Source organism: Harpia harpyja, chromosome 22 (genome assembly GCF_026419915.1).
Source record: "Harpia harpyja isolate bHarHar1 chromosome 22, bHarHar1 primary haplotype, whole genome shotgun sequence".
Taxonomy (NCBI): Eukaryota; Metazoa; Chordata; class Aves; order Accipitriformes; family Accipitridae; genus Harpia; species Harpia harpyja.
In genome coordinates, this window is record NC_068961.1 from 18,546,063 (window position 1) to 18,564,408 (window position 18,346).

The 18,346-nt window shown below is 47.6% G+C and overlaps 1 protein-coding gene across 1 annotated transcript in view; it reads left to right on the forward strand.

The window, feature by feature from the left end:
- Positions 1-11,462: 11,462 nt before the first annotated feature.
- The window catches only part of SH3RF3 (SH3 domain containing ring finger 3), a 250,662-nt gene continuing 243,778 nt past the window's right edge, over positions 11,463-18,346 (forward strand). The window contains exon 1 of the mRNA XM_052774044.1: positions 11,463-11,966. Within this exon, the coding sequence (XP_052630004.1) occupies positions 11,553-11,966 (414 nt within the window). The 5' untranslated portion in view covers positions 11,463-11,552. The remainder of the gene's footprint in view (positions 11,967-18,346) is intronic.

The following is an 18,346-nucleotide window of genomic DNA, read 5'->3' on the forward strand; positions in this document are numbered from 1 at the left end:
GTGCAGATTTTTACAACACACAGTAGCATCGACAACATGCAAATGTGGTCTGGAAAGGCAACGTTTTAGAGTCTGTAATTTTATTGATTATGTTCAGTTTTAAATTATGGGGTGGGAAACCTAATGTGCAATACCCTGGACTATATAATTTATGCTCTGCAAATGAGGTATAAATGCTGCTCTGCTGAGCCACATTAACGTTTTTTCCGCAAGGGTGAATTATTACAGAAGGGGTAAGACAGTAGGAACTGGCCTTCCAGTTATAAGCTATTATAATTCAGCTTCTCAGATGGGAATAAAAAGGGGAAAATTAACATTGTAGAAAGAAACTTTTTTTTTTTTTTTGGTAAATAGAAAGCTGGGTACATAGTGAGAATTTCTGCAAATGGAAGAAAAAGTGCTTTGATTATATTCAAGACCTTTTCGTGTTTTCTTTCTGTAAGTGATCTAGCACATAAGCGCTCTGATTGTAATGCTCATGGGGAAGGTAAACCCCAGAGAAGCATATGAAGAGTGAATGCTGATTTGTGAAGGGGTACTCATACAGAAAACCCAGTATGAATGATCGCTCTTCTCTATCCAGAAAACACAAATGCCTCCATGTAAACATCACATGTAAGAAAATCACCTTGAATGCCAGGCACTGAATACTTGATTAATTGCTATATTACAGGCGATGCATTTTTTACATAATTTCCCCAGTAAATATTTCTGATTAAACAGAAAGAGAATTATTACGGTTTTGCTATTAGTGCCTTTGTAAGCGTAATGCACTGACATACAAAAAAACCCCAACCCTTCAAATCTATACGGGATTGTTTAATGATAAAAAATTTTAATATTTCAACTTGGGGAGTCACTTGGAGCTTAACAGTAATATCTAAATGGGTATCAAAATTAATGTCAAGTTATAAAAATAGGCACAGGGCACACAAACAGCAGTGGAAGATTTTATCGTCCGTTTTGCTGAATCCTGCAAATCTCAGGATCCTCCAATTGTGTTTCCTGTAGAAGCAAAAGCTAAAGATACAAAATCTGAAGTACTTCCTAATATAATTTCTTTATAGGGAGATGGATGTGCACCCCTCCTATTTACTGAGGACAGAGATGATTTGGAGCTGCCACCACGGAGCACCTCCTCCTCTGGCAGCTCTCCACGAGGCGAGAACCAGAGGCTGCTCCAAAACTTCACTTCAGGATTCTCTTTGGCACCTGGCCCTCTGCAAAACGTGTAGGCAGCATCTCACTGCAGCTGAGGGTGATTTCCTATTCAGGATTTAAGTGCAAATTAAGGGGTAGCTACTGATCTGCAGGGACTTGCAATGCATTGGTCTCTACTAGGGAAAAAAACCTCCTTTTACCTTATTGAGATGGTTCAAGTCAGCTGCATTAACTATCTCCACGAGAGAAACTGTGCCCTTTCACCATGTGATTCAGTTCCTCTGCTATTTTGACAGAGCTTGTTGACTTTTATAACCTCATTTACAAAGGCAGGCAGCAGCCACAACTTGCCGTTGACCTCAGCAAGAGCTGCTAAGTGTTCACCTTTTCTAAAAAAATAGGGTAATTAGAGCACAGTATGAGGACGGTTTATGTCTTGCCACCAAATTTTGCATGCAAAGGGAGGTGTCAAGCTGGGTTATCATATTAGGCTGAGTTATCATATTCATTATTTCTGAGTAGATTGTTTGCTTCCTTGCTTTAAAAAGCCAATCAGCCTGTTAAATTTTGTATGCATCCAGAGAAGCTGATAATTAGCGAAATATAAGTAAATAAGTCATTCTCTACCCAGACTGCATTTAGAAAGAGTATTTCTTCAGAAAACTTGGCGAACTATAAAGAGGATTTTTTTCTTTCTTTCCTCTCCTCCTAGTTCCACCTGGTGTTTCTGTGTGGTATTGTTTTCCTTAGCCACGTTCAATGTTAAATAATTCGTAAGTTCTATCTATGGTGCTAGATACTTATGGGCCTCCCCTCAAGCCAGTTTTCTCTGAATATTTCAGACTGATTTTTCAGCTCACACTGCTAGAAAATACGAGCTAGTCTGTAGAAGTGCCTAACGTAGGGAACATGATGTATAAGGTCAGCATGAAGAGGACTGGGGCACAAGATTCCCTGGGAAGGCGAATCGTGGTGTGAACTGGAAACGTTGCAGCATTTCTTGAATCGGGTATTTCCAAGCTGGTGGAAGACAGGACAGCATTTATACTGTTTTCTTTTATCTCGCATACTGCATTAAATAACAAGACAGCACTTCCTTATATAGTGAATTTTGTCATTTCCACCTTTCTAATATTTGCCTATTGAAAACACAGTGTTCATGTGCTGGAACTGTTATTACCAGGCACTTACAGAATACAAGTATTACAGTTTTCTTGAGATGAGTCATTTCTGAATTTTAAAGATAAATATATACAGGAGAAGGATAAAAAGCATAGGAAGAAGCTAAATACCACGTTTCCTATTCCTCTTTGCCGGCGCTGGGGAAGCAATTATGCCAAATGACGGAGGGGAAGAGCTATAGCTGCAGTGAGTGAAATTTTGAAAGCTCCTCTGTAGGGCATATTTCTCGATGTGCCTTTGGGGATCTGGCCGGCTCCTCCTCTTCCTCGATGTGACATTGAAGTTGAGAAACCACAAAACTGGTTTTGGTCCCATCAAGTCAGCCATTGGAGGAGGAAGAAGAAAATATTAAGCCATGCCTACTGTCCTTCCAAGAAATAAGTGCTGTACAAATCCTTTTAGCCCTGGATCAGAGGCTGGCCGATACTCGTTCTAGAAATCAAGTCCTCGCAAGATGCCCAAATGCTGCCTACAAATGAAACATCAAAAGATCTCTTCCTATGTAACAGACCACGCTATAATCCTGGCAAGTGTGCCCTTATTAGAGCAGAACTTACCTCTTTATTTATTATTCATGAATACATTATAGTGTCTTCAGAAATATATTCTGCAGCAGGTAATGTAGCATGGGAAAACAAAACATGCATATGTCTAATTATAAGAGACATTGTAAAGATCCTGTAGCAGCGTACTTCCTTAGCATTGGCAAAGTACTGCATTATAGATTAAAACAACACAAACATATTACAGTTTGTGTAGTGTTTCACTTTTATTGGATGTATGTTGCTAAGAAACAAAATTGAAACATCTCTTTTGAACCTGAAGCCTCTTGGGAGCGTGGTATTGCATATGTAGTAAATGTTTTTCACTTCAGGAAGGATTAAACGGTAGGCCAGGAGAAGCAGGGAGGGTTCATTAGTATTGCACGTTTTCCAATCTACTGCCAATGAACCCAACTATTATGGTAGTAAAAGCTATGCAAGGAGCTTCAGCTTGTGCTGGGATGAAGTGTTGACAGCTGCTTGTTTGAATATTAATGAAGTCTATTGAGTTATTCCCTGCCTGTATTGTCTGTAGCTTGAAACTGTGAAGACTTCTCTGCGTATTGCGTCTTTATGTTTCCAAGTACATGCCTGTCTGCGGAGATGGTACCCATTTTGTTCCTAGAGCTGGTACACCTCATTATAGAGAAAATTACAACCTTGTGCTCCATTAAACATTTATTTTGGCAGCATTGTTGGTTGCTGTTTTCCCTCTTCAATTTAAAGAAGTCAATACTGATTGAAAGAACACGTGTTCTCTCTTACATATGGTAATTAATCCTCATTCTTCCAAACTTTTACAAAAAAAGTCAACGTTATTCCTGAACCACATGTAAGAAAAGTTAATTCTCCTTTTAAAACAAACAAAAAAATTTATTAAGTCAAAAGCATGATACAGAAATGAAGAATTTTACAGTGCACAGTATTTTTTCATGTTTTAGCTGCAGATGGCTTGTTAACTTGATCATGCATCAAATAACTGATGGAGCAGCAGCAGTTTCGGCCAGCTAGGTGTGCCAGTTAAAGTTCGAAGAAAACACTGATAACACCATGGTTCAGGCCCTGCAGTTTTCCCTCGCAGAGGTGAGGACCAGCCACCCGGGCAGCGCCGCTGCCCCGGGGACACGAACACAACTGCTGTGCCTATGCAGTACCAGGCAGATATGTGCAAGACGGGCCTCCCAAAAAAAAAAAACGGGCTCCAGGCAAATCAGTTTTCTTGGCTGGCTGCTGTAAGTTGAGTAATTGAGTAGCCTGGATGAAAAGTGGAAATATAAACCATCCCCAGCTGAACACAATCCAGTCTCTATGAGGGCACACAAATCCAAGAAATTCAGATGTCAAGTGTAAGTTTACTGGCAACTGGGTCTTTAAAAACAACGGCAACACAAGAAGATTAAACAGCCAGTTTTAAACTCTTAAAACCCTCGCAATTAGAAAGGTATAGATTAACCATCGCAATCTCTTCTTACTCCCCGCAATGAATTTCTCTAAAACAACCGGACAGGCGTTTTATTAGTGGTAGGACAGTGACGAAATAGTTTGTCTTCTCACAGCTGTGACAAGAAAATCATAACGGAGGAATAACTAGGGTGCCCTACCTGGGCCTCTGCTAGCAGGGGGGCCTTGCTGCAGCTGTGCAGCTTCGCCAGGTGAGCTGTGTTCTCCCTGCAGCTGCAGTGCATCCACAAGGAGAGACTGTGGTGGGTTGACCCTGGCTGGACACCAGGTGCCCACCAAAGCTGCTCCATCCCTCCTCTCCTCAGCTGGGCAGGGGAGAGAAAATATAATGAAAGGCTCGTTGGGTCGAGATAAGGACAGGGAGAGATCACTCAGCAATTACCGTCATGGGCACAACAGACTCCACCTGGGGAAAATTAACTTATTACCAATCAAATCAAGAGTAGGGTAATGAGAAATAAAACCAAATCTTAAAAACACCTTCCCTCTACCCCTCCCTTCTTCCTGGGCTCAACTTCACTCCCAAATTCTCTCCCTCCTTCCCCCAGTGGCACAGGGGGATGAGGAATGGGGATTGGGGTCAGTTCATCACACGTTGTCTCTGCCGCTCCTTCCTCCTCAGGGGGAGGACTCCTCACTCTTCCCCTGCTCCAGTGTGGGGTCCCTCCTACAGCAGACAGTCCTTCACGAAGTTCTCCAAGGTGAGTCCTTTCCGTGAGCTGCAGTTCTTCACGAACTGCTCCAGCGTGGGTCCCTTCCACGGGCTGCAGTCCTTCAGGCACAGCCTGCTCCAGCGTGGGCTTCCCACAGGGTCCCAGCCTCCTTCGGGCATCCCCCTGCTCCGGCGTGGGGTCCTCCCCGGGCTGCAGGTGGAGATCTGCTCCCCCGTGGACCTCCCTGGGCTGCAGGGGGACAGCCTGCCTCACCGTGGGCTTCCCCACGGGCTGCAGGGGAATCTCTGCTCCGGCGCCTGGAGCATCTCCTCCTCCTTCTGCACTGACCTGGGGGTCTGCAGGGCTGGGGCTCTTACATGTTCTCACTCCTCTCTCTGGCTACTGTTGTTCTTCTGCAGGGGGTTTGGGGTTTTTTGGTTTTTCCCCCCCCCCCCCCTTCTTAACTCTGTTCTCCCAGAGACACTACCACCATCGCTGATGGGCTCGGCCTTGGCCAGCGGTGGGTCCGTCTTGGAGCCGGCTGGCATTGGCTCTGTCGGACACTGGGGAAGCTTCTAGCAGCTCCTCGCTGAAGCCACTCCTGTAACCCCACCACTACCAAAACCTTGCCATGCAAACCTGATACAGAGACTTTGTCAGAAATCCTCAGAGATGCTGTTAACTTTGCATGAGAACTAGTGGGAAGAAGTATATGAGAACAAACTGAAAGAAGTATTTTGATAAATGGGGTAAATGAATTCCTCACTAACAGAAATATCTTTCTTTCAATTTTTAAGAAAAATCCGTGTGGCCAAGTGAAGACAACTTAATCAAACTTATGATCTACCAAGAACAGAAAAGAAATGGAATGTATTTTTTATCACCTTACAGAACTGTAACTGACTCCTAGAGAGGACAAGGAACTAATGGGTGTCACTGTAGTTGTGACCTGAAAAAGTTCCTCAGGACTAGAATAATATTAGTCTTCAGCCTTTGATGCCATCAAGCTCATTTCCACAAAGATTAAAAGCTCCTTGCATAATTTATGCCAAATTTACTGCAAAGAAGGTAGTCTCATAAATAGTTGAAGCTATTTTTCAGTCCTTTAAAAAAAAAAAAAGTTATAGTAAAAGCTGAAGTTTTAATTTTTTAAAAGCCCAAGCAAGATGCATCTTGAAAGCCATGCAAAAGAAATATTGTATAATCACACTGGGAGGGCAGTGCCTTGCCAGGAGGGCTAGATGTGTAGTGAGAGCTGTGCAACAGACAACGCCTGGCTTGCCTCCATCCATGTCTTTAGAAAACCCAAACTACAAGGAATGTGATAAAACTTGTCGAAAAACTGCAGTGGTTTGATAGGCTGCGATGCTGAGACTGGCAATGGACACCACGTATCCTCAGAGAAAATGCCATTTAAATTCACAAGTTTACTGAAACAAAACCTCAATATAATGCAGTCATTTTCCTAATGTATAGAGTTTTAACATTTACCTGTTGTTTTTATGGTCAAAATTCTTTGCAATTTTTTTTTTCAGGGTTATTTTTCATCTGTATGAGTTTCATGAAGACACACAGGTAAGGTGCAAGGGAGGGGACAGACCAGGCAGCCAGGGCTGCTGGGGGAGATAAGGCAGGGTGGCTGCAGAGCCTGCCAGAATATCTGCTGCCATTCCACTGCACTGCTGAGCACACAGCTTTCTGACCTGTGGCCAACCTGACCAGCACGCATGTAAGGAGATAGCGGAGGTATACGGATGTCCTTCTTTCTTTCCTGATTTCGATGTTGTGGTTAAACACAAAGCGAGCAAAGATTTTCTTTTTGGTGTTAAAACACTGTCAAGAGAAATTCAAGGTATATGTCCTCCTTAACCAGTCTTTTAAATCGGCATTGAATGGATTTTCTGTGACTATCTTATATGGGCGATCTCAGATACACTCTCTAGACCTTGATGCAAGGGCAGGCTGTCACATGTACGTTGCCAGGACGGGTATCGTAACAGCCAATGTACCCTGGGGGTGGTGGTCCTGCTGTAGCTTCCATAAGGATTTTCAGCCACTGGCTCTGTACAATCTGTCTTTTGACAGACAACAGAGAGGTTATCCCTTCTGTGTGTAAGAAAAGCCTTTCTGCAGAGCTATTGCTAGGCTTCTACAATGGAGGGGGAATGTATATGTAGATGACAGATCTTGATCAAAAATCTCATCTCCAGTCAAAGGAGCAGACAGCAGATCCCATCATCAAACTTGCCCATTTTGCAGAAGTATTACCATGGTCTGAAATCAGTTTGGTAATTTTTGCTAGCTATACCAGATTGTTTAGGCCCAGCAAAATGAAGAATAGACAAAGCTGACAAGTCTCCCTCCTTCCCTCTGCTGAGTATTAATATCATTCACTTCAGAAGTCCAAGACCGCCTTAATTTTTTGAATCTAAATATAAATAAATCAAGTAATGTAAGCACAACTGAATGATCATTTAAACATATAGAGAAAATGCAATAGTAAAAATGGACTGCTGTGCGTTCCACTGCAAGTTTAATTACATTGACTCATTCTAAAATAATAATGCCTGCCATTCGTACAATGCTTTCCAGGTTTGGAACGAATCATACAAATAAGAGCTACTCGTTATTTAGCAGGCAAATGTTCCCTAGCTGTGCAAACTGAATAGTTATTGTGCTGTAGACCCTTACAAGCAGAGCAAGCATACAGGCAAAGATTGAGAATAATTTCTATATAATCAAATCCCATTTGGTAGAAGACTGGAAATGAGCGAGTTTTAGCCATTTTCAAGAGCAGCATGCAAGTATATGAAGGCAAAGCTGAAGGCGTACCGTCCACGCACTGTCCCCAGAAAGCGCCTTCGAAACCAACATAGATACAGCCACAAGACGGCAAAAACTGTCAGTCTCGCCTGTTCTGAACTGAATAGCAAGAAAAATCATGCAGGGAAAAGAACCAGGAAAGCAGAACAGGCTTTTTTTTTATTTATTTATTTTTAATTGAGACACTAAGCAATACCTAGGTATGTTGTTATAATTTAAGGACAACTCCAAATGAAGTCTTGGAACGCATCAATAGCACTCCACTCTCCTGCAACAGTATTTTGCCTTTTTGAGACTCTTTTTGTCTCCAGGTACTCTCCAAAGTTAATGCATCAAGAAGGATTTGTTTCATCCACCACGGGAGTGAAGTTGCTTCCACAGCCTGACACAGGAGTTGCTTATCAGCTGTCTCCTCAAACACACTTACCAAGGGACGTGTGGCAAAATGTGCAGCTCCATCCCTGTGTGTAAAACAGCACCTCTGCTTAAGAACCGTGTTAAGCACATTACTTAATTAGTTCACAAATAATCACTTTACACTTATAATCTGAAGCTAGATGTTTTGGCAGCTGAGATAGGGAAATTAATAAAATCCACATTTCTTTAAAGTAGACCAAAACCTGTTACATCTTCTGTATCTCTTTCCATTCCTTTCTACGTGTTTTATCTCAGGCTTCTGAGCGTTTCATTTTTTTTTCTATTTCTAAATTTAATAATCTGAGTATTTAATTTCTCAATATTTAATGTAGCATCTCCCACGGTCTCTTTGGCAAGAAGAGAAAATATGTGTGGTGATTTTTTTTTTTCTTTCTTTTCCTTCAGGCCTGGCCTAACTCTCATTTAGGCCCAGGCCCAGGGAAGCACACAAACACACGCTAAACTTTTAAGCATGAAAATGCTTTTTTGACATCAAAGCCTATTCAAACACTCAGGAGGTGTTTTTTCTAGCTGGAGCCCAACTAACAAGCCTTTCCCTCCTTTCCAGAGAAGTGTGCTCTTACTTATCTCTAATCCCTTGTATAATTTCTGTATAAACCTTACCCTCCCTTAATCCTTTCCTCCCTTCCTTTTTCCTCACCTCTTTTTCTTCTCATTTTCCCTTCTCAGGTTCCCCATTTCCTCCATCCTTCCCCATGTCCTCCGCGGTGGTTTGAGAGCTCCCTCGCCTCTGTCTGCTGTAGCTTTGCTGCAATTTTAGCTTCTGCTTCTCCTTGATGGCAACCAGCTCGTGTTCAAGAGAGTGCTTTACAGGTGGATTGCACCAGACTCTCATTTTAACTGCGTCAGCAATTTCTTCTGTCAAATAATAAATGGTTTGCACATCTGCACCTTTTTAAAGCTGTCCAGTGTCAAGGGACCCTCTCATCATCTTTGGATGCTGGTTCTCCAGAGTGTTTTTCCTGATTTGAAGATATATAACTGGGCAACTCTGGGACACCTGGTGACAGGTTGGTTTGGCTGCAAGCCCTGGAGCAACCAGAAGGAAGGATGGATGAAAAGCGCCCTTCTAGTCACTGGAGGTACTTTGGATTTACGCTGCTGTGTAACAGAGCACTTTTGGCTTCTACGTTTTAACAGTCCTACTCCGGTTTTCTCCTTTGAAGGCAGGCATCTGAGGTGCTGAAATGATTATGCATTTTGTTACCGGTTTTCCAGTATTTTCCTCTCCTTGTTGAAGCAATGCCTTTTATCCTTAAAGGTTCTCCAATACTCCTTTTTCTTAAATTAACAGTTTTACTCTAGAGAAAGCCCAAGTCCTTCATCCTGTACTTCACATTTCTGCAGCCATCAGCATTATTTACAGTTTAAAACTGTTGAGTTTGGTATTTCTTTCTGCAAGGACATAGGTTAGATTATTGGACACTACTCAGCAACAAATAATGATCTGAGCCCTGCATCAGAAGCTTTTCTTCAGTTTCACGCTTACTCCTTCTCTTCTAGAGTAACACAAGAGCAGCAAGAGATTCATGGCTTTTTGCACACTGAAATTTAGTAAATTTTACTATACAGTATCTAGATGACCCTTATCCCAAGCAGGTCATCTTGCTCTCTACACCAGAAGTTAACTGCAGAGGCATAAAGCTGACAGATTTTGCGCAGCCCTCCTGACGCAAGTCTCACAAAGAGTCAATTTTAAAGATGATGTCACTTGAGAGAGGAATAGGAAGGCTTCTGCAAGCACTTGAATTGCAGTCCCAAAATCCAAAAGTGCTCTGTTATGGCACAGGCACAGAAGAAAGCTTGGGTTAGGTATTGGACCACAAATGAAAATTCTCTTTGGCAAAATTACGATGTATTTCAATAGTAGCTTCTGGCTTAAGTAGGCCCTTTAATCACACTAATGGCCAAAGGTTAGCCAAAAAAGGGATTTTTTTAAAAGAAACATTTATCTGAAGAACGGGGCTTCCCCTGCAGCTTCTCCAAGGGGAAGTTCTGCTTATATGCCGCATGTGCAAGTGGCTGCATCTTATTTTGTAAACCCTCCCGCGGTTAGTATACGCCAAGGCTGCGTAACTCCAAAATGCCAGGGTCTCGCCCCTTCCAGCAAGGTCTTGGAACACCCGTTTGTTCACACCGGCCCGCGGGCACGCTCCTGCTGCCGCACCCGGGAGGCGAGTACCGGGTGGAGACCGCACCGCACGGCTGCGGGCAGCGACCTGCAGCCCAGAACACCCGGCGGGGAGAAGAAACGCGACCCTCGCTCTTATTTTCCCCTTTCGATAACGATTAAAAGCAGGACGATTCGGGGACCCCCCGAATTCAGCACCCGGGGGGCCGACGCACCGGGCTCCCGCGCTGCGCCCCGCCGCGCCCGCCAGGGGGCGCCGCAGTGCCAGGGATTGGCGGGGGCCGGAGGGCGGCGCGGGCCCCGGCCCCGCTGCCGGCCCGCGGGGCAGGCGCCGCTCCCCGGAGGGGCAGGTTGTGCCCGCGGAGCCCTTCCACGGCCGCCACCGCCAGCCCCGCTGGTTGCCGGAGCTCCCTCCCCGCCCGGGTGTCCTCGGCTTCCCCGAGGTGGGGGGGTCCTCCTCCGCCTGCCCCCGGCGCCGCACGGCCCGTCCGGCAGCCTCCGCCAGAAGGGGGGAGGAGGAGGAGGGAGCGGCGGCGGAGGAAGGCGGGCGGCGAGCCCTGCTGGGTCGAGTTACAGGGAGCCATGCGGCGGGGCGGGCGGGGACCGCCCGCGGGGCGGCCGCCGTGCCGCGGGCGCCCCCCCGGGGCTCCCCGGCGCTCCCCGCCCCGCGCGGAGGCGCGGCGGGCGGCTCGCCGGGCCGCGCCGTGCCGGGCGGCGGAGGGGGGGGGGGAAGGCGCGGGCAGGCAGCTGCCCTCCTCCCGTACCGTACTGTACCGTACCGTACCGTACCGTACCGTACCGTTCCGTTCCGTTCCGCGCCGCTGGCATCGCCGCTTCGCCGCACGGCGGTGGGCAGCGCCGCCCAGGCAACCCCCGAGGTCGCCGCGGCCCGCCGCCGGGGGCAGCCCCGCCGCCGCCGCCGCCGCCGCCTCCTCCTCCTCCCCACCGCGCACCCCCCGCCGCCCCGATGGCCGCCCCGCCGCCGGCCCGCCGCCACGGCCGCCGGCCGCGGCGGCCCTAGGGGCGTCGGGGCCCTGCGCTGCCCCGCGGAGGGGAGGCGGAGGAGGCGGCGGCGGGGCGGGGGCGGAGGCGGAGGCGAGGGGGCGGCGGAGCGGCGGCGGCACGGCGGCGGAGCGGGAGCCGGCGGCGGCGGCGGCGGCGATGGACGAGTCGTCGCTGCTGGACCTGCTGGAGTGCTCCGTGTGCCTGGAGCGGTTGGACACCACGGCTAAGGTGCTGCCGTGCCAGCACACCTTCTGCCGCCGCTGCCTGGAGAGCATCGTCAGCTCCCGCCACGAGCTGCGCTGCCCCGAGTGCCGCATCCTGGTGGGTTGCGGCGTGGACGAGCTGCCCGCCAACATCCTCCTCGTCCGCCTCCTGGACGGTATCCGACAACGGCCCCGAACCGCCGGGGGCGCCAGCGGCAGCCCCGGCTCCGGGGTCCCCGCGTACCCCCAGCCCGCCGCCGCCGCCGCCGCCGCCCCCCCCTCAAGCGCCGTCGCCGCCGCCGCCGCCTCAGCCGCCGCCAGCCTGCGGGAGCTGGCGGCCGCCAGCCGCAGCGCCCTGCTGGGAAAGGTGGGTGCCGGGCCCGGGGGGCAGAGGGTGGTTGGGGAGGGTGGTCGTGTGTGGACGGTCCCCGGCGGGAGCGCCGGGTGGGTCCGGTTCGCCGGCGGGACGTCCCGCGGGGCGGTGGAGGCCGTTTCCCCGGCGGGGAGAGCGCGGTGTGGGCCTCTCCCCGCGCTTGAGGCCGGCGGTTGAGGTTGGCCCCCCCCCCTCACACACACATAGACCTCGATGTAAAGATGGGAGGCTCGGCCTGAGGTGTGCTCAGAACGCTCCGGGGGGGGCCACGGGTGGCGGGAGGGACCGGGACACCCCGGGTTGGGGGGGGGTCGTAGCGGCTGCCGCAGCGACGGGCCCCGGGGCAGCCCCCGCTGTGGCAGGGCTGGAGGTGGTCGCCGGCGTTTAGAACCGCCAAGTGCCTCGAAAGCGTTTTTATTCGGCCCGTCGGCCTCCGGCCAAGGTGTCCGTCAGGTGCAAGGCAGGAGCTGGCTCCCGCGTTCGTGTTTGCCCGTGGGGATGAGTCTCCCGGGGGGGGGGTCCGGTACCCGGTACCTTCACCTCAGCCCCGAGGGTTCCCCTCCGCTCCGGTTACCGGCACCCGGAGTCCTCCCGACAGCCGGAGTTGAGTGGGGTTGGAAGCTGAAGTTTTTCCCCTCCCGAGGGAAGGGAGTTTCATTTTTCTGTACAGGGTGCGTGATTTATTGAAGGAGAGTACTGCGACGTCGGCATTTGTTTATTTTAAAGCTGCGCTCGAGCGCTGCCCGATCTTGTTCCCTTTAAAATCCACGGCGAGGGTTTCGTTGACTCGGAGGGGGCAAGATCGGTTCCTCCTGGTGTTCTGTCTTACTGTTAATTGGATATGATAAAATTTACTATAGGACCTCTTTAGGAGACTTTGGAGCAGAGACGCTCTGAAGACCGTGAACTTCATCTTATTTCTAATGTCATATAGATAGTGGATATATTTAACTGTCTTTGATCTTCCCTGAAATCTGCTTGAGCTGTAGTTTAGTGTACAGGCTTTTGATTTGGAAAGGTCAATGCAGAGATTCCTTGTGAAGTTGTATTGCTATAGTAAATGTTTCAATTAATTCATTTCCTATTTTTTTTCTGAGAAAAATGAATAGACCTGTAGCGGCATTTTGAAGTTTTGCCTACAGGAAATGATGGCAAATGCCATACATTGTTCCATAAAATTCAGTTTTGGAGTCTGAAGTGAAATAGCCTTGGCAGTATTTCTGGAAGGGTAGGTCCTTTATCGCTGGGCTGTAGACCGCGGTGATCTTCAGGTATTTGATAATGGTTTGTCAAATTTAAAGAAGAAAAAAGGCAGTGGGATTCTGCCCTCTGCTTTTTTTGCTTGTTTGTTTTTTCAGCTAAACTTAGGGTTGCGGCTTTGCCACAGCAGACAGCTCCTGTCATCTTGGGTTTCAGCATTACAAAACGGGGAGTTTGCATTCAGTAGGTAGTTTAAAACACGGTATCCTCCCGGTCAGGTTTGATGTCGAGAGGAGTCTCTTACAGGAGGTGGGGTCTGCATGGAAGGCTTGTTGCACCTGCAGGGTTCGTGTTGCGGAGGCAGGCGCTCGCACCCTGGCGAAGCTTTTGTGACCAGCCAGCAAGAAAACCATCTCTGGTTTTCTTATCTTTAAATCCTAGTCAAGCTAGGACGTTACGGGGGGGCGTGCGTGTAAGGAAATGCTTGATGGGGAAAGTTAACTTAAGAGTAATTTTAAACCTTAATGCAAATTTTTAGAGAAGTTGAATTTTCATTATTTTACCGTAAATTGGCAGATTTTTAAGGAGTTACTTCCCTAGCCATTATTGCAGGTATCGTATAGTAAATGAAAACGCATCGCGTTCTATCGTTTTCTGACTTTGATTGAATAGGATTTCGGTGAGCACCTTCAGTTCTGTTGTCTGTTTCTGCGTGGGTTGTTACCCACCTGAATTTGATTGAAAGCAAAGTTACACATGACCTGAGAATCACCTTTTGGCTTTTATGGTTAACACCTGCAATTTTTTTCCCCTTGCTGGGGCTAATGGGTGATTCTGGGGCAGTGGGTCTGCTGGGGCAGAGTGGGTCTGTGAAGCTGTTTGCTTGGCCTTTTGACTGACCGCACAATTTTATCCGGAAAATCAATGCAATGTGCTTGATCCTTACAAGGTTCATTACAGTGAAAGAAAGTCTGAACTAATCTGCTTTTAAAAAAAGCAGCAGGGGAGAATAATCCTCCTTGGAGCTGCTGATACAGCTGATTGCTGAGCTATCCTGGAGACAAGAGTACAGCACCTCTCTCTGTACTAAACAATAGATGGTACAAACCTGCCTAGAATTGGGCTTTTTGAGGCTGATACTGAAGAGCAGAATTGCATCCCTTTTGGTCTTACGTTGGTCTTGGACAGCTTAGCCCCCTTGGAGAGAGCTGAAGTGATTCTTTATGATATGTACTTTTTTTTTTTTTTTTAATTTCAGAAATTGGTGTAGATTTGCTGCCTGGGGCTTAAATGCAAATTACACTGTTTTACTAATTACTACCTTTCATTTTAGGTAGCGTGGTATATAAAATGGGACATGACATTATGGGCTTTTTTGGTTAGGAAGGAAAATGCTAATTGTGAAATGTAATGGCAGAGAGCCAAGGTCACTTCTGTCAGACTTCACACTCGCCCAGATCCTCGGACCGATATGTTTGAACCACACCGGGGATCTGTTTCTCTGAGAGTTTTAATTAACCTTAGAAGACAGAGCAGGGCCAGCTTCCGTGTTGCTATTACGCCTGTGTTTTGCTTCTACACCTTACACTTTGGGGAAGTCTTTTCTGCGTAGATGGTATTTTCTAAAATCAACGAATGTTGTTTATCACTTTGGCAAAACTCTGGGGGTTTTGTATTTCTTTATCCGGTCTTTGGTCCTTCTTTTCCCATAGTTTATTGCAGACTTGGTCTATCCAGAGTGCTGAAACCCAGTGCGAGAGGGGCTGGGCTGGGGATGAACTGGCACTGGGGCTGCTCCGAAAGGTGTCCAGGACCATTTTTCAGAAATGCTTCCGAAGTACTGTAGGTGTCTTAAGATACGTGGTATACATCTCGAGTATGAGAGATCGGGAAGTGGTGTTTACCTACTAATACATGCTGGAAAAATATGTGGGATTCTATCGATACAGAGCGGTATGTGACCTTTGCTAAGCCAGTTAGTCTCCCAATGCCTCTGTTTCAGCCTGTAAAAAAACCAATAGTCTCTTTCTAAATGGTAAAGCATATTTTGGGGTGTTCACATGAAAGATGCTATGGAAATGCAGAGCATGGTATTAGACTTTATAAAAGGGTCCGACTGCTGAAAGAGCACAACTGGAAGAATGAGGGTAAGGAAATCCAGCAACTGTTAGAGTGGCCCCCCCCCCGGGGGATAAAGCAGGAGGCAAAGAGTGGTTTATAATGGTAGGCACATTACACACAAGGTTATAATTTATTGGCTCCTCTGTTTCCATTACCACTGTCAAACCGCTCGGGGAATTCAGGTTCTGTCAAAGGAAATGGCTCTCTTAGATTGTTGAGGCATTATGGTAAATCTGCCTTCTTTACTGAGCATGGGGTTTGGGGTTTTTTTAACAACTATTGCAGTGTATCACTTAGAATTTTTTCAGGAGTTCTCAAGATCTAACAGCCAGCTGAGTGCGTGCAAGTCTTCAGTAATTTCCTCCCAAACCAGGCATCTCCCACTCCAGGTGCGGGGCTCATTGCTTGCTTGCTTGCAATACAAACCGAGAACAACATTTGCGTGAAAAAGAAACAACCTAGAAAAACAAAACATGTCTCTCGTTTTTCCCAGAAGAGAGAAGGTGGCCGAAGTGACGGATCGGCGTGTGGCGTGTTACCGGAGGGGGGTATAGGGAACGGCAGAGAGTAAGATGTGCGCGTAAGGAAAATGATGTGTCGGCGTGCTTGAGTGAAGTGACGGATGGGCTGCGCTCCCATGTGTTGCGCTGGATGCTTCTCCCATGTATCAGCTTTGCAGAGCTATTTCACCGTTTCAGGTGGAAGGCTGCCTTTTGCTAGCCCAGGGGAAAGGTGACTACCCTTGGCTTCACCCGAGTTTTGCAAGCAGAGGGAGCAGCGCTAATTTGCTATCTAGGCTTTTCAGTTGCTCTGTTTGGAGAAATTTTCCAAAACAGACATTGACTCATTATTTTTTATGACAGTCCTGCCTCGTCCTACACTGCTTACAGTGGATTGAACGTGGAGTAGACCTTGCAGTGATTTTCCACTGCTGCATTTCCTTCTTGTATACATTTTCTCTCAGGTGAAGTTCCCACCCTGGGCTACGCAAGAGGAAGCGGATGGAGTCCCGTGTTTATATGCATTTATATCCGTTACGAGCAGCAGCGGGCTGTGTAAGGGACACACTTCATCTTGGGCAGAGGAGACTCTTCAGCTTGGCTTTTTAATGATCAGATTTGCACAGACAGGAGTGCCGCTCTTGTCAGCAGCGCACAGTGTGCACAGGCCCATGGACTTCCCTTACTTTTGTTCTTTCTCTCTGATTTATTTGCTTCTGATACTGTAGTTTGGCTGGCCAGTGCCTGAACTTTGTCGTAAAGCCATCCAAATAGGACTGATATTCCACATGTCAAAGTCTCTGATCTTGAGGATTTTTTCTTTTGTCTGGCAGATGGCTAAAAAACGTGTCTCAGCGCAGGAGATTAACAATCATACCAAAGGGTATTGCGAAAAATATAGCCAGGAGTATTTAAAATCCCAGCAATTAAAGCTGTCCTCACAGAAGTGAGTGAGCATGGGAGAGGGGATTGCTGAGGGGCTGAGTCAGAAAAATTCATCGTTCGCTGAGCTCTTAAGCTTTTCAGAAACCCCTCCATTTGCAGGTGTCATCTTCATGTCCATTATGTTTTCCAGAAACGGAGTATTTTTACCCATCTTTGGATGATGCTGTTAACTTTTACTTGCGAGCTAGAAAAATGCACGATGGGCCTGATGTGACCCAAGGGTGCCAGTGTTGACAGGGGACTTTTCCTTCTGGATTGGGATGGCCAGCAGCGGCTCAGAAACACCTAGAAGAGTCGTGGTGCCGTGGAGAGGACTTTGTGCCACTAGCCCCGGACCCTCGCTATTAGTTTGTGTCAGTGTGGCATGCCTCTGTGGGACTCCTCTCGCTGTCAAATGTGAATGCTAAGTTTAATCCCTGCACGTCATCCCTCTGAATGATTCATGACGAACGCCGGTTAACGCTTAGCATATGACAGCGTTCGGTGTTCGGTAGCTGGTTACTCAAAGAGAGATGGATAGACTTGCTCGACTCAGCCCTAAGATCCCACGCACGTTTTAATTCTGGCGGTCTTTGCCTCCCTCCCCTAAATCTCTGCTGTTTGGGGAGACGGCACTGCTGTGGTTTTAAGGCTGAGAAGGCAGAGAGAGCGCGGTTCTGTGCGGAACGCGGCCGTTGACCTCCAGCGAGCTGCATCAACTTTGAGCTTCGCATTTCCCAGCCGAAAACCTGCCCCAGCAGCACTCGCCCACCCCCCCCGTGCTTCACGCTCTTCAGAGGGAAGCTGCCCTACAAATGCAGCATTATTACTCGAGAGGCTGGGATTTGGGGAGATTAAAAAGCGCCGACGGTATACGCTGCAGCTACGACAGTTATTTTCTGCTGTTGAAGGGGGTTTGGCAGCGATGCCGCGCTTCGTTTCGCGGGGAGCGTCGGCGCAGGGATGCGGCGATGAGCGCCGTGTCCGCGCTGTAACGGGACGCTGTATTCCTTGTTTCTAATCTTATCAGTTCGTGTTCAGGCAGGCTCCGGGTGCTGGCTGGGTGCCCAACAGGTCAGACCGGCTGAAGGCGCTGGCTGTTAATGCCGGGTGCCTGTACCTGCAGGTCAGGGGGAGGCTACGCCTGCTCTTCCCAGACAAAGCTACAATGCTACAATATTTTATTTATGCCGTGGAGGATTTTATGCCCTGGGAAGGTCTTTTCTTATAGTCTGGAGTTATTTTTGTTCGCTGTCTCAAAATTTTAGCTTGATATCCCATTACGGTTTCAACTTGGAAAGTCTGTCCGGGTACTTTGCGCTGTTTTGCACTGTTGTATATAGAATGTCGCCTCTAATTTCACTATTCTGTTCAGCGTTCCATGCTGTCTCTGTTAAGAAGCACTGCTTAAATTTCAGATGAAAAACATAATTCCCTCTTGCACTTCGGTAACCCACCTGTAATACCCGTAACTATGGGATGCCACTTTCTTTTGAAGTCATAGATCACTCTTTCTTAGAAGCCTTTCCTTAAGCTTCAGACGGCCGGTTATAACTAATACTTCACTCTGATTAATGTCTTTAAGCATTGCAACATTGTAATTGCTGACCTCTGCTGCACGGGATTCTT